Source organism: Carcharhinus amblyrhynchos, chromosome 19 (assembly GCF_965287045.1).
Source record: "Carcharhinus amblyrhynchos chromosome 19, sCarAmb.v2.hapA, whole genome shotgun sequence".
NCBI classification, from domain to species: domain Eukaryota; kingdom Metazoa; phylum Chordata; class Chondrichthyes; order Carcharhiniformes; family Carcharhinidae; genus Carcharhinus; species Carcharhinus amblyrhynchos.
In genome coordinates, this window is record NC_137342.1 from 23,810,861 (window position 1) to 23,827,671 (window position 16,811).

A 16,811-nucleotide genomic window follows, 5' to 3' on the forward strand; every position below is an offset into this window, starting at 1 on the left:
TGTGCATCATCTACAAGGCTCCAATCAGGAGTGTAATAGAGTATTCTCCACTTGCCTGGATGAGTGTGGCTCTAACACTCAAAAGGCTCGACACCATTCAAGACAAATCAACCCACTTAATTGGAACCCCGACCACATCTTCAACATTCACTCACTCCACCGTCACCTTAGAGTGGTAGCAGTGTGTACAACCTACAAAACACCTCAAGGGCAATTAAGGATGAGCAGTAGATGCCGGTCTAGCCAGCAACACACATGTCCCATTAAATAATCAATTTTTTAAAAAATCCTTTAAAAATAAACTTCTTAACCGGGTATAGGAACAGAAGGATCTGGGGTTACAAATACATGACACAGTAAAGATAGTAATGCAGGTTAACAAGGTCACTTGATGTCAAATGATGTGCAGGGATCCTTTTCTGGAGGAATAGCTCAGAAAAGCAGAGAGAACATAGGTTAGATCTCACTTGAATACTGTGCAGAATTTTGATTTTTCACAAAGGATATAGAGATACAGCAAGGTGCTCAAAGGATTTACTACCATGATATCAAAACTGAGAGATTACATCTGTCGGGAAATTGAGGGGTGACCAAGATTATGAAAGGGTTGCATCGGAGAGCCATGAAGCTGATGGTATTGTTGAGGTGGAGACTAGCATTCGAGTCCATAAATTATAAGAGAGTTTGCAATAAATGCAATACGGATTTCAGAAGAAGGGTTTTGACTGAACAATGATTAGAATGTGGAATTCTACTGTACCACAAGAAGTAATTGAGGCAGAAAGCATAAATATGTTTGAGGGAGAAGCTGGATAAATATATGAGAGAAAGGAATAGAAGAATATATTGATAGTGTCAGATGAAGAGGAATTGCAGAGAGGTTGGTGTGTGTTGTAAATACCAAAATGGATCTTTTGTGCTGAATGGGCTGTTTCTATTTTGGTTAATACTACATAACTATGCAAAGAGTCAACAGCAATGAATTATTAGAATGAAACTGATAATGTATGTTTTGAGTTATGAATGAGATTTGAAAAATTGAAATTATTCAACTGTGGCAGTGACAATCCAATGGGGAACTAATGGAGATTTTCAAAATTCTGAACATTTATAAGATGAACAGAAAAAATGGTTGCAGAATTAGTAACAGGCTGAGCATTATCACCTGCAAGTTTCCCTCCAAATGTCTCACCATCCTTACCTGGAAATATATCACAGTTCCTTCACTTATTACATCAAAATCCTAAAACTCCCTTCCTAACAGCACTGTACCAACACCACAAAGTGCAGTGGTTCAAGAAGGCAGCTCACCATTACCCTCTTGAGGGCAATTAGGGATGAACACTAAATGCTGGCCTAGCCAATGATGCCAACATCCTGTGAAAGAATTAAAAAAAATAGAAGTGGGAGTTTTCTTTCCATGATAAGTTATTGGAATCTGGAAAGTTTTACCAGAGGTTGGTTATTGAGGCAGAGTGCAAAATGACTCTTGTATTTCCTACAGTGATTACTCTTCAAAAAGTATTTAATTGTCTGCAAAATGATTTGCAATGTCCTGAGGTTATGAAAAGTCTGTTATTTTTCTTTCTAAATGGGAGTAAAAACAAGCAAATAAAGTTAGGATAGCTCCAACTGCAAAATGATGGCAAAAGTGGTAGCCTCTTTGTGCTAATCTTTGCTGTGGACCCAAACCAACAAGGTGGTTGGGCAGATGTGGGCCACAGCAGGTAGTTTATCACCAAGGAATAAAAGTGACCTGCAGTCAGTTACATAACATATTTTGACCTCTGTGCAGCCTGTCATCCTGCCTGCAAAACGTGTAGTGGTCCATCGAGCAAGAATTGCACTGAATGTGCAAGCGGTTGGACAGAAGCTGGTCCTGATGAAGATGGACCTGTCTGTGTGGGTAAGTACACTTGTATTATTCCAGTTCGTTGTGGTACATTCCTATGTCTCTTGTGGTTTCTTTTCAGAAATACGAGAAGCCTATTCATTAGCCTCATATACGTGAACAAGCTAAATGCTTCAGTGCTGATGACAGTTGATATACTCTGTGTAAATTCAAAGGACAACAGTCCTTCTGTCAGTAAACTTCCAATTGTTCCAGCCAGTCAATTCTGTGAGCAAAATACTTTGAAGATCTCTCCAAATGTTGCTTTGTTTCACGCATGAATGATTTAGCTTTTGTTAATTGATTCCAAAGTAATGTTATGCTCTTTTTTCAACTCCCTCCCCTCCCTTCAACTATTTGGCATTTCATAAATAATTTAGGGACAGGTAGCTGAATAATCTCATTTAACATGAAGTTCCACAGACCTTATTAAATGTACGTTCAGGACAGATTTAATTTGGAATTGCCTGTAGTATCATTTTCTGCCAACAACGTCAGAAGCCATCCATATAATGTATCATAGTAATAAAATGAAGTACTCACAATATGTTTCTGTTGTACTTCTGTTCAATTTAAAGTAACATTTGTTAAATAGTAAATATCAATCACTAGATAGCTGGAAGTTTTTAAATTGAGGTAAAGGATTCTATCTCAGATTTGCTGATTGGTTTAAACTTGAAGTTGAGAGCTTCAGAACTGCAGACACTCTCGTGTGCTTTGATTCAAAGTGCCGGTGATTTCAAGTCCTGTGGATCACTTGACCTTTGAATCTTCTTGGCCATCACTGTAGACGGCATGGTGGCACAGTGGTTAACCACTACTGCAACACAGCCTGGGTTCAATTCTGGCCTTGGGTGACTGTCTCTGTGGAGTTTGCATGTTCTCCCTGTGTCTGCGTGGGTTCCCTCCCACAGTCCAGGCATGCAGGTTAGATGGATTGGCCATGATAAATTGACCCTTAGTGTCAGGGGGGACCAGCAGAGTAAATACATAGGGTTACAAGGATAGGGCCTGGGTGGGATTGTTGTCAATGCAGACTCAATGGGCCGAATGGCCTCCTCCTGCACTAAAGGGATTCAGTGATCTTCAAATTATCGTCAACATTGTCTTCAGAGGTAGACTTCCTGGATACTCCGTCCTCTTTCTGAGGTTATCTTGTTGGGATTAAGATTGTTAGGGATGAGGCCTTCAATTCAGCATATTCTTTTGACTTGATTGGATTCTTGAACAAAGGCATTTGTTGCTTTCTCATGAGCTGTTGCTCCTAATGTTGAAGACCCTAAAAGGAGAGCACTCTAATGGAACAATGACTATTATCAAAAAAATCCCTGTAAGAAATAGAAATGATCCAATTCATCACAGTTACTTTTTTTTTTATTGATCCAAGTGTCCGCCCAATTCAAAGATCAATGGAGTACAGCACAGAAACTGGCCCTTCAGCCCTCCAAGCCTGTGCCGATCATAATGCCCTAACTTTAAAGGAAGAGCTTCTGCCCTTACTTGGTCCGTATCCCTCTATTTCCTCCTTATTTTTGTACTCATCCAGATGCCTTTTAAGTGTTGCTAATGTGCCTGCTTTCGCCACCACCTCTCGCAGCACGTTCCAGGCGCCCACAACTCTCTGTGAAAAACCTCTCCCCACACATCTCCCTTAAACTTTCCCTCTCTCATCTTGAACCTGTACCCCCTTGTAATTGACACTTCGACCCTGGGGAAAAAGCCTCTGAATGTCCACCCTGTCGATGCCTCTGATAATTTTTAAACCTCTATCAGGTCTTCTCTCAGCTTTGTCTTTCCAGTGAAAATAATCCTAGTTTATTCGACCTCTCCTCATAGCCAACACTCTTGAGACCAGGCACCATCCGGATGAACTTTCTTTGCACTCTCTCTAAAATTTCCACGTCCTTCTGATAATCTGGTGACCAGAACTGCACACAATACTCCAAATGCAACCCAACCAAGGTTTTATATAGTTGCAACGATTTTCCAATTCCTGTACTCACTGCCCTGGCTGATGAAGGCAAACATACCACATGCTTTCTTAATCACCTTGGCTACCTGTGTTGCCACTTTTAGGGAACTGTGGACCTGCATGCCCAAATCCCTCTGTCTGTTCATGTTCCTAAGGATTCTGCCATTTACAATATAATTCGTACCTAAATTTGATCCTCCAAAATGCATCACCTCACACTTGTCCAGATTAAATTCCATCTGCCATTTCTGTGCTCAAGTCTCCAATCTATCGATATCCTGTTGTATCCTCTGACAATCCTTGGCACTGTCAGTAACTTCGCCCATCTTCGTGTCATCGGCAAACTTACTAATCAGACCATCCCACGTTTTCCCCTAGATCATTTGGATAGACAACAGAGGTCCCAGCACTGGTCCCTGCACTAGCTACAGATCTCCATTCTGAAAAATATCCTTCCACTGCTATTCTCTGTCTGCCATAGCCAAGTAAAAAGTCTGACAACACCAGGTTTTAGTCCAACCTATTTATTTGATAATATACTCGCAAGCTTTCGGGTTAGCCCCTTCGTCAGGTGAATGGAGAGTTCTGGCCTCAGACAGAGCATATCTGAGGCCAGAACTCTCCATTCACCTGACGAAGGGGCTAACCCGAAAGCTTGTGAGTATATTATCAAATAAATAGGTTGGACTAAAACCTGGTGTTGTCAGACTTTTTACTGTGTTTACACCAGTCCAACGCTGGCATACCCACATCATGCCATAGCCAAGCCAGTTCTGTATTCATCTAGCTGGTCCACCCCAAATCTCTTGTGATTTTAGTTTTTGTACCAATCAGCCATGTGGGACCTGGTCAAATGCCTTACTAAAGTCCATATAAACTACATCCAAAACCCTTCCCTCATCAATTTTCTTTGTCTCCTCTTCAAAAAAACTCAATCAAGTTGCTGAGACATGACCTTGCCATACATAACCACGCTGCCTGTCACTAACTAGTCCATTTTCCTGCAAATGTGCATATATATCCTGTCCCTCAGTATCTTCTCCAAAAGCTTTCCCACCGCTGATGTCAGGCTCACCGGCCTACAATTTGCTGGATTATCCCTGTTTGCTTGCTTTCTCCTACAGCTGATGTGATATTTTGCTGCATTACAGCTGCTTGCAACGTCCATGGTATTTAAATAATATTTTATACTTGGGTATTGCTGAAGAAAGAAACTTGCTATCAAAGCTTTTTGTCTTGTACTCATCAGAAAGCATGCAAAAAAAAGTACCGAAATAAAGTTGGAGCAACAGTTTATACTTCTCGAAGAGAGTACTATTTAAATTGTTGTTTATCGTTTTGCTGTTGGCAATTTCTTGTGAGCTGCCTGATGAAAAGCTTTGTGCTGATGCTTGTTAGTCACTTTCCATTTCCACACCCCTCTTCCACAAGGACCAGCTCACACACACACAACATATAATGCCTCCTATGAGCACCCTGGTTTTGTGATTTTTATCTAGGTCCTCATTACTGCCTGAAGTACTCTGGTATTTAGCTTTGTTTTAAATCTTCTCAGATGCCTAAGAATCATAAGAACTAGGAGCAGGAGTAGGCAATTTAGCCCCTCGAACCTGCTCCACCATTGAATACGAACATGGCTGATCTCATCTCGGCCTCAACTCCACTTTCCTAGTAACCGTGGCCTTTCAACTCCTTACTAATTGAACAGCTGTCCACCTTTGCCTTAAATTTACTCAAAGACCTGGCATCCACCATGTTCTGGGCTAGTGAATTCCACAGACTCATGACCCTTTGAGAGAAGTAATTCTACTAAAAAGAAGTAATTTCTATCTCTTCCCTGGCTGTAGTCAACTTATCTGCAACATCTTTCAAGAAATTGTATCATATTTATCAATTGTCAGACCATGTGATATTAATTTTATTGTGCTGTATCTTTCCACTCCCTCCTCCCTGCCCCACACAATCTATCTTTTACTTGACCTGTGTGGTGGGGAAGCTCTGAGACCACCCTAACAAGTTTGATAATGGACTATCTTGTCATTTTTAGTGTGCTTAAATGGCAGATAGAAAATAGAACATTTTTCCACGTTAGTACCGATTGTTAGGATCCAGCACACACAAGTGAGAAATAGTCTTTTTCAGCGTAGAGCACTAAAACGCGACTGACACTAGTGCAGTGGTAAGTTTTAGCATTTTCTACGTGAACCATTTGATTTAATTTATTATTTGATTTATTATGGTCATATGTATCGCAAACCAGTCTCTCGTCTATTGACTCTGTCTACGCCTTAGAAAAGCAGCCAGCATAATTAAGGACCCCATACACCCCGGACATTCTCTCTTGTGTCTTCTTCTGTCTGGAAAAAGATGCAAAATTCTGAGGTCACAAACCATCTGTCTCAAGAACAGCTTCTTCTCTGCTGCCATTGGACTTTTGAATGAACCTACCTCGTATTGAGTTGATGTTTCTCTACATTCTAGCTATGACTGTAACACTACATTCTGCATTCTCTCCTCTATGAATGGTATGCCTTTTCTGTATAGCATGCAAGAAACTGTACTTTTCACTGTGTACATGTGACAATAATAAATCAAATTATTCACAAGAAGTGAAAACTATTGTTTCTTGCATGCTTATACAGACAGGGCGTACTGTTCATAGAGAAGAAAAGGAATGTAGCATCAGTCATAGCTAGGGTGTAGAGAAAGATCTCCAATGGCAGTTGGCAGCATGTCTGCTGTGGACATGCACCAGCTAGAACTGCTGATGTCCAAGCACATTTTTTTTAATTCTTAGAACAAAATTCTTAATTGCTACTGTGCCAAGTATCCTGTTCAAATGTTTGTAAGATTAGTGTTACAAATGAGTGATTGCACCTGGCATAGGTTAAGTTATCAAGTTCTAAATTACAAGAATTGTTCATTCCTCAATCTGTATGTAACTGAACCTTTTCCACTTGTTGTAGATGTCGATGAGTGTGCAGCAGAAACCTTACCTTGCAAACAGCACAAATACTGTTCAAACACAGAAGGGTCTTACTCCTGTGAAGGTATGTCTGTGTATTTTAAGCTTCGGTTCACGATACAACACAAAAGCAAATTTTACATTTTTGAGTATCTGATAATATCTGCACAAATAACCTACATACGTTAACAATTTCGCTTCAGTGATAATGCTCAAAGTAGGCAGTGCATATAAGGATTGGAATTTGAAAAGAACAAACCACTCAGGTCTTTGACAGCATGATTACTTCTGACTATAACAAAAGCCATAACAAACTGGAGGCAGAAATAGCAACAAAGAGATTGGCCACAGTCAAAATGAATAGATAAAATCCTCTTCCCTGCACTCCTCCCCGCCCCCATGGGTTTCAGAATCACTCACTCCTAAAACAGCTTCCCAAGCTATTGAGAAAGTTTAAAGAAAACTAACATTTTTAGACTTTTTTCAAAACTTTTATACAAATCACTTATTTGCTGATTTAAGTCAATTGTTTTGGTTCCTTTGCATTCACTAGTAGTTGTCCAGGCTTCATACAAGTGAACGCTGCTGAAAAACCACTCCCAGAATGTACAGAAAGGTTTCAGTTCCTCACCTGTGGGTAGCAAGTATGCACAGGGGGAAGTCTTACCAAAAGTGGCAGAGCATTGGTTCCAGTGAGAAAAATGGTCATGGAGTCCTAGTCATAGAACCCTACAGTGCAGCAAGAGGCCATTTGGCCCATCAAATATGCGCTGACCACAATCCTACCCAGGCTCTACCCCCATATCCCTACATATTTTACCCACTAATCCCTCTAAACTATGCATCTCAAGACACTTAGGGGCAATTTTAGCATGGCCAATTAATCTAACCCGCACATTTTTGAACTGTGGGAGGAAACCGGAGCTCCCATGGGAACCCCATGCAGACAGTGACCCGAGCCAGGAATCGAACCCAGGTCCCTGGAGCTGTGAAGCAGCAGTGCTAACCACTGTGCTCCCATGCTGCCCCCACGGTTTCTCTGGTGAGAAACACACTGGTCTTCTCTCCAGATTGTACCACATGCTGGCAAAACCTGCCTGCACTGAGATTGGGACACCATGTTTAAAGTTTGCCCCAATCAAACCAAAAATTGACACCCCTGCACACTCCACCACAGAGGTCTCAGCCCCTCGCCCCAAATAAAGTCCATCATCGGCATCTCCAGCTCCTACCTCTGCTTCACCCCGCCACCACATAAATCAATCCCCTCTCCCCCATGAGGCTCCCACTGGGGTCTACCCCTGTCACAGAGTCATTATGCCACCCTGTGCCAAGAGGCAGTGTCAGGAGACATTTGGATTTCAAAATGTATATTTGTTTTTAATATTGTTCTGGAAGCAGTTCCAACAATTAATTACTTTTTGTTGAGTTCAACAACATGGAATCAAAAAAGGCACTATCCAAGACAAGAAGGTCTTTATTAGTCTCGACACTTGTTGGGTGTTGAATTGGTTGTTCAAAGAGCAATTAGGATGATGCAGTTGGCCAGGAAATCTCTGAACTGCGCAAGGGAAAGGATAATTGCTGATCATGTTCTCATTCCTGTTTCCGTAACCCATGTAGACAATGTCATCAAATGGCTATCTGAGGAGATGAGCTGTGGGTACAATGCCAAGTAGCTAATGGGCAATACTGTTTTTGTTTGTATGGGATGAATTTCAAGTTGAGCCTGCAGTGATGCCTCTTTTTATTGTAAGGAGTCAACCCTTTAAAGAGAGGGCAGAATATCAATGAACAAAGACATAATAACACCAAAAGATTATTTTAAAAGAACTTGCTGATTGCACCCAATAAAAATCAAATGGATGACAGTATGTATTTATATGCAGAGAAACGTGCAGCAACTGAGAACTTCCGATGCCCTAAAGAAGGGGATGGTCAGAAGCTTTTATTTTTACAGGCTGCATATCCTGGGGACTCAGACAATGCTGAGGTTCTTAATGTCTCCCACTTAACTTGGAAGTAAACTCCAGAGACGTGGTGGAACGACAGTTTTAAAACTGTATTTGATAAATTAAAAAAAATAGAAGCTACTGAACTACCACAGACATCACATTCACACCTAACTTTATGTCTGAGATGAACAACACCGCTCTGGCCACAGGCTTTAAAACAAAACTTTTCAAACCTTCAGGCACACAAAATAAAAACAAATCTATAAATGCAGATTGAATTAGGTGAGCAATCATTCAACTTGGGGTTGTATATGATCCGAGGGAAGCAGCATTGGACACCCTATTCAAACACATGTGCACAAAATTTGAATCATCATAGTCTTTTAAATCGCTGCCTATGAAATGAACTGCATGAGTATATTCTTAAAAGGGGAAATTTTTGTATTCCGCCTTGTGGATGAATTAGTCAGGTGGACTCGAGCCATTTTTAAAATTAAAAGCTCCGTTATAAGGCGTTCCGCGATTGCATGCCATTAGAGGTCATGCATTTAAATTAAGTTGATCTGCAATAGTGATATTCTGCCAGTTTAACTTTATTTTTCATACTCTACAGCCTGTCATTCTGCCTGTGATGCATGTACTGGAGGAGGTCCAGAAGATTGTATTAACTGTACAACTGGGTACACAATGGAGGAGCAAAAGTGCGTAGGTATGGAATGTACTCATAGCTGCTGAGATCAACTTAGAATGATTTGTATAGCAGATGCTGGAATCTGTCTTGCTGGTGATCTAGTACTCTCTATGTCCTGCACTAAGTACAGACACACATGTTACATCACAGTGGGAGGCCATTCAACCCATTGTGTCAGCACCCCATCCTCTGAACAGTTCACTGGTCATTCTGCTACCTTCTTCCAGTAACCCTCCACTTTCTTCCATTTTAGATAACTGTCTGATTCCCTTTGGAATGCTTCAGTAGAACCTTGCTTGCACCACGCTCTCAGGCAGTGCATTCCAGACCTTAACTATTCACTGCCTGAAAAAACTTTACTTCATGTCACTTTTGCTTCTTTTACCATTTACCTTAAACCTGTGCCCTCTGATTTTTGATCCTTTCACGAGTGGGAAACTTTCTTCCTATTTATTCTATCCAGACTCCTCATGATTTTGAAGACCTCTATCAAATCTCCTCTCAGCTTTTTCTTCTCTAATGAAAACAACCTTGACTTCTGCAATCAGTCTTCGTAATTAGAAGCAAAATGATGGAAATCTGAAGCAAAAAGAGGAAAGTGCTGGAAAAAAATCAGCAGAACTGGTGGCGTCTGTGGGGAGAGAAACAGAGTTAATGTTTTGAGTCAAATATGATTCTTATTCAGAAATATCTTTCATTTTATTTGTATCATCTCAAATACAGAGATCCACTCTCTTACTTTTAATTTTAAATTGGTTGTATCAAGCAGGCAATTTGGAAATTGAGGATGGAGCAGGCGAGGAGGGGGTTTGTGTATATTTTTATGTTGTGTCAGAGTATAACTCATACAGGATAATATGATTGGCTTAAAAATCAGCTAACAAAATTTATGAATGTAGCAAAGGTATTTTCAATAACACATCAATTAACGTAGGCTACTGGACCTAAGCTCACCCACTACTACCCAATTGCCATCTAAATTAGCTATAGGCCAGAAGTTAAATCAATTTTAGCAGTTATCATTTCAGGATTTTTAAAATAATTATTTCAGGATTAGACCCCTTTCAGTACAAGTAATATTATGAGACTTAGTTTACCTTTGACTGTTTGTTTTCCTTTGTCACTTAAATCTGTTCTGAGATTCTGAAATGCATAAGCTGTCAAAATATCTTTACCTTAATCCATTTCCTCTTCCAACCCATTGTTAATGCCTTATAGGATTAGGAAAATAGGAACTCATCAACAAGGAGCAGGAGTCAGCCTGCAGCTAGCAATCAATGTGCCACCTCTCACTGGTGGGGAAAAATGTGTCTGGTTGGCAGGAGAATCTCACGCTTGATCTTTGCTTGCTAGCATCCACTGAATCTTCATAAATAAACTTCTCATTGTATGAACCAAAGTCCAATCCCCAGTCCAGTGCAGAGCCTATCGGACCTATTAAGTGATAAGCTACCTTCCCCACAATTTTCAATGGGCGGGACTTTCCAGTCCCATCCACCCTGGGATCGCAAATACCTGCCCGAGGTCAACCGACCTTTGACTTGTGTGTCATATTCATCTTCCCACCCGCAATGATTCTTATGGTGGACAGGACTGGAAGATTTAAGCCTACGTTTTGTTTTACACCCCTTGCATAGGAATGGGATGCGTGCTGAATAAATTAGCTTTATCAGGGTTGACTTTGACAGATGATGCTCTAAATCCAAATCATTTAAGTCCTGATCTGTTTCGATCATCTATGTCAATTCAGCGTGGTGTTACTCATGACAGAAAACAGCATGCAGTATGAAACCAAATCTATTTAAGAGCTGAACCCCCCTCACAGGGTTATTACCCTCTAACAGGGGATAGGAGTTGAGCGAATCCTGTACTGGGCTCATTTAAAAGTTGGCTCCCAGTGTGCACTGTGCTTCCTCTTATTAAAAAATTCAGTCTTAAAATGTTTTCAATTTTTCCATGTTTAGATGTAAATGAATGTAGCCTGCCTGAGAAAGTGTGTACACGTGAAAATGAGGATTGTATCAACACTGAAGGCAGCTTTAAATGTCTTTGCTCTGAAGGCTACAAAGACCAAGATGGAGCCTGTGTAGAAATAAAAGCACCAGGTATGCTGATAAGTTTAAAATTTCACTTGCAATAATCACTATTTATATCTAATTCTGAAACTAAATGAGCAAATTGTTCAACACAGTAAGTAGAGTTAAGATACTTGTCATGGACCAAACATTGTTTAAAAAATACTGCTTTTTAAAATTCATTCACAATGTCTAAAGTCTTTTTTTCAGGTTAGAAAACATTAGAAAAGCTAATAAACAGTTAACATGTTTAATTATTCTAAACTTCTGCTTCAAAACCACCTTGGTATATTGCTGCTGTGCTGAATCCTGACAATGCCAAGGATCATTGACAGGTCTTTTCACTCCAGTTGTTTGTTATGCATTTGCTCTTCTTGTATCCATAACATTATGAAGATGCGAGGATAGGGGGAGGCCAGCAGCAATATTGATTATTACATTCATCCTGGTTTATTTGATATATTGTTTTCAATGTTTGCTAATACATGTGACAAGTATTGTTTCTTGCGCGCTATGCAAACAAAGCATTTACAGAGAAGGAAACGAGGGAGTGCAGAATGTAGTTTACAGTCATAGCTAGGGTGTAGAGAAAAATCAACTTAACGCAGGGTAGGTCCATTCAAAAGTCTGATGGCAGCAGGGAAGAAGCTGTTCTTGAGTCATTTGGTATGTGACCTCAGACGTTTGTATCTTTTGCCCAATGGAAGAAGGTGGAAGAGAATGTTCGGGGTGCTTGGGGTCCTTAATTATACTAGCTGCTTGCCAAGGCAGCGGGAAGTGTAGATATTGTCAATAGATGGGCGGCTGCAAACTCAAGAAGAGTCCAGCATTTTCTTCCACTTGTCATAAAAATACATTGTCTCACTGCTTCTACATTGCAGAACCACTTCAAGAAACTGTAATAGAAATTTTTATGTGTCTAGGTGTTTTGGATGTGAGCCTTAATTTGCTTTGACCACCTATATCCTCCTCAAGGAATGAAGGGCTATGGGAAGTCCATTCAGCCAAATCGATGAGTAAAATGCTGTGCTGGCTTGTATCAGGATGTGATAACACTCGAGTGTGCACAGAGGAGGTTCTCGAGGATGTTACCTAGGTTGGAGTATTTGAGCTATGAGGAGAGACAGGATAGGCTTGGATTGTTTTCTTTTAGAGCAGAGAAGGCTAAGGGGTGGGAGGGGAGACATGATTGAGGTGTTTCAGATTGAGGGGTATGGACAGGGTATGTAGGGAGTAGTTGTTCCCCTTGGTTGAATGCACTAGCTGGGAAGGTTGAGGTGACTGGAAATCTTACAACCTTTAAAAAATATTTGGATGAGCACTTGAAATATTGCAACATTGAAGGATCTTGGGTAAATGTAGGAAAATGGGATTAGCATGACTTCAGTGGTAGTTATTGTTGGTCCAGGTTTGATGGGCCAGAGGGCCTTTTACTGCACTGTATGACTATGACTTGAGATACCAACACAAAACGTCCTTCACTATGGTGTCGGCCTTCTTTAGTACATGGGTTTTCTCATGTTATAAGTCCTAGAATCACCCTGTAAAATAATGAAGGTAGAAAGTGGTTGGAGCTAATCAACAGAGTGTTTAACACCGCTTGGCTCAGCAGAGTGACTCTTGTCAACCAATAAAGAGCTGTCATTGTTGCAGATTTAAATGGGTAAATATTGCAAGACCCTGTTTGCAGTCAGTGCACATTCTTTATATGCCAACTGCTTGCAGAACCCTGTCAGGAGTTTTGGGCCTTGCACACTTCTATGATTTGTAATGAGGATCTTGCTATTTTTGGCCATATTACTATAATGAATCATAGAGGTTTATAGAAAGGAAACAGGTCCTTCGGCCCAACTTGTTCATGCCGCCCTTTTTTAAACCACTAAGCTAGTCTCAATTGCCTGCATTTGGCCCAGACCCCTCTATACCCATGTAACTGTACCTTACCCATATCCTTATAATGGATAGCATTGTTGCAAAACAGCAATTACATTTGCTTCAAAATGATGGTATTTCCCATCTGTATCAGGCTCAGAGTGCACCTCTACTCAGAAGGAAAATTGGGGTAAATTTAACTCTTGAAGTCAACTGAAATACAAATGAGAGATCTAAAATGGACTGCCAATTTGCTATTATCTGATTTACACTATATTACAAAGTCAAAACGACCTCCAATGACTTTATAAAGATGTCAATTACCAGTCCGAACCAGGACCAATATTGACAATGGAAACTTCAGATTGATAACGGTTCCTTTCTTTTCTGCAGTAGAAATGAAGGACTCTGAAGAGCAAGACGTGGTTGAACCAGAAGCTTTACCAGATGTCACCCTGCATGAAGACCTTTGACGCGCCGCTCAACACATTAGATTCTCTTGTACAAAAGTCTGTGGGCATATTTTGAAAAGGTCTGCTGTTTATAGAGGAGGAAGAGTTATTTTTCAACCTGAAGGTTAAACGTGTTGCCAATATGATTTGTTTACATAACCAAAAGCTAACAGTTACTGGCCTGTTTCCATTTTAAATTCCTGGGGCCAGGATGCTCCTCATTCCCCTCTTTTGTGTCACAAATATTTAGTTTCAGTTTGTCCTTTTTTTGGTGGGAACAAATGTGTCAAATCAAAAAAAGAAACTTTTTTTTGTAGTGCTTTTGATGCCAGTAAGTGTACCTGGAAGGTTAAAATGTTTTAACTTTGATACATGATCTTGATATAGTAGCACTGAATCTCCTATCTAAAGATTTATAATCTGAAAGAGTTTTCTGTTGACCTTAGTGATTGTACTTTATTGTTGTGATTGTCACTCTTCATTAGCTGAAGATTAGAGCTTTTAAAATGGACATTATAAAATGGAAATGCTGGTTTAGTCACTATACCCGCTCTGGCTTCTGATTTAAACTTGATGGTCGATTATCAACCAAACAATCTCATTGTCCTCAATGCTCACTTACCTGTTGGCCATTTCCACTATTTTCTCTCATTGCAAATGTTGTATTGTCAAGGTTTGTTGGTCCTGTTATTCTTCATGCTTGAACTTGGAGGGATCATGACATCATGTGTTAAATTTTCTCTCTGCAATCTAACCCCAAAAGGCATTGTTCATACTCCACACGCATTTATCATAGAATCCCTACAGCGCAGAAGGAGGCCATTTAGCCTGTCGAGTCTGCACCAACCACAATCCCACCATGGGCAGCACGGTAGCACAGTGGTTAGCTCTGCTGCTTCACAGGCCAGGGACCTGGATTCGATTCCTGGCTTGGGTCACTGGCTGCGTGGAGTTTGCAGGTTATTGTGTCTGCGTGGGATTCCTCCCACAGTCCAAAAATGTGTGGGTTAAGTTGGTTGGCCATGCTAAAATTGCCCCTTAGTGTCCTGAGATGCGTAGTTTAGAGAGATTACTGGGTAAATAAGTAGGGATGTGGTGGTAGGGCCTGGGTGGATTGTGGTTGGTGCAGACTCAATGGGCAAATGGCCTCTTTCTGCACTTTAGGGTTTCTATGATTCTATGAAATCCTAGCTAATCCCCCTGACACTAAGGGATAATTTGGCATGACCAGTCCACCTAACCTACACATCTTTGGACTATGGGAGGAAACTGGAGCACCCAGAAGAAACCCATGCAGACACAAGGAGAATGACAAACTCCACATAGACAGTGACCCAAGCTGGGAATTGAACCTGGGACCCTGGTGCTGTGAGGTAGCAGTGCTAATCACTGTGCCACCCTAGGGGCTATTTTTAAATTATGATCGTTGTTTCATTATTAAGATTTTCCATGTCAGAATTGTTATTTAACCATGTTTGTGACACTCCAACACTCAAATGGCATTGCCTAGTATTAAATCTGTGGGAATTGTATGAAAGATACTGTATAATATTCCAATGGGATCTTTGGGTCCTGTTAATTAGGAAGTTGTCTACTGTCCATCTTAATTTAATTTCAGATCTCTAATCAGTATTTACATTGACATCAGAAATTCGTTTGTAGGCCGGTGCAAAATGTGAATCTTAAACTTTGGATGCTCCTGCCAATTTTGTACATTTCATTGACTTACCTGTGTAAAACTGAACCTCCAGAACAATAGGCTGTATAGGGAGAGTGGAAATGATTATTGAAATTAGTGTGGTCCAGCCATTGTTGAGCTTTTTTTCTTTTGTATTCTTCCTTGCCGTTGATGTGCTTTAAAATCTTTTGTGACTCTTTGTACTTTTTAAGACGCGGGTTGATGGGTTTTTGATAGGAGAGGGGATTAAGGGTTATGGGGAGAGGGCGGGAAAGTGGAACTGAGCAGCGACAGATCAGCCATGATCTTATTGAATGGCGGGGCAGGCTCGAAGGGCTGGATGGCCTACTCCTGCTCCTATTTCTTATGTTCTTATGTACTACTGCATTTTTTTTTTACTACTGTCATTGTCATTGTGTCAAAGGATATTCTCACTGTTAATTCCCCTATTTTGGTTGACTGGAAAGGAAACAACATGGTAATGCAAGACAGGTTCTATTGCTCCTGAAGTAGTTGACATCCACTAGTCCCTCAGCCAACATCTACTGCCAGAGCTGCACGTAACTGCGATGTGCTGTGAGAGACTTGCTGTGGATGCTTCAGTTCAACAGGGAGACTGATAAATGTGGAAGAATGTTAGTCCTATGGTTATGTTAAAGTTTATTTATTAATCACAAGTAGGCTTCCATCAACACTTATTATGAAAGTCCCCTAGTTGCCATATGCCAGCATCTGTTCGGGTACATTGAGGGAGAATTTAGCATAGCTAGTGCACTTAACCAGCATATCTTCAGACCAGAGGACACCCATGCAGACACTGGGAGAACATGCAGACTCTGCACAGACAGTGACCCAATTGGAAATTGAACTTGAATAAAAGCAGCTTTGACAAAGGGTCAGCTGGACTCAATGTCAGCTCTTTTCTCTCCTTCTAGATGCTGCCAGACCTGCTGAAATTTTCTAACATTTTCTCTTGGTTAATTGTGAGGCAGCAGGGCTAACATCTGTGCCAGTGTGCCACCCGTATGTTAGTACACTGATCATCCCTGTGATTGAATTAATGATCTGGGGCCATAAGTTCTACATTGATTAATTATCTTTTCATGAAACAAATGTGGAATGGAAAAGAACCAGCACCAAAGATGACAATGAAACTGCCAGCTTGTTTGAAAAAAAGAATTCAAACTGGTTCATTAATTTTTTTTTAGGGAAGGGAATCTTTCATCCTTAAGCCAGTCTGCATGTTTGTGACTCCTGAGC

The 16,811-nt window shown here is 40.6% G+C and overlaps 1 protein-coding gene across 2 annotated transcripts in view; it reads left to right on the plus strand.

The window, feature by feature from the left end:
* Window positions 1–15,782, plus strand: part of creld2 (CRELD disulfide isomerase 2) — a 30,919-nt gene extending 15,137 nt beyond the window's left edge. Inside the window, exons 6-10 of one of the 2 annotated variants that reach the window (XM_080207374.1) lie at window positions 1,796–1,906; window positions 6,830–6,913; window positions 9,397–9,492; window positions 11,439–11,579; window positions 13,815–15,782. In XM_080207374.1, coding sequence (XP_080063500.1) covers window positions 1,796–1,906; window positions 6,830–6,913; window positions 9,397–9,492; window positions 11,439–11,579; window positions 13,815–13,894 — 512 coding nt within the window. In that variant the 3' untranslated portion in view covers window positions 13,895–15,782. The remainder of the gene's footprint in view (window positions 1–1,795; window positions 1,907–6,829; window positions 6,914–9,396; window positions 9,493–11,438; window positions 11,580–13,814) is intronic. The other variant, XM_080207375.1, reaches the window with a different exon arrangement.
* The last annotated feature ends 1,029 nt before the right edge of the window (window positions 15,783–16,811 follow it).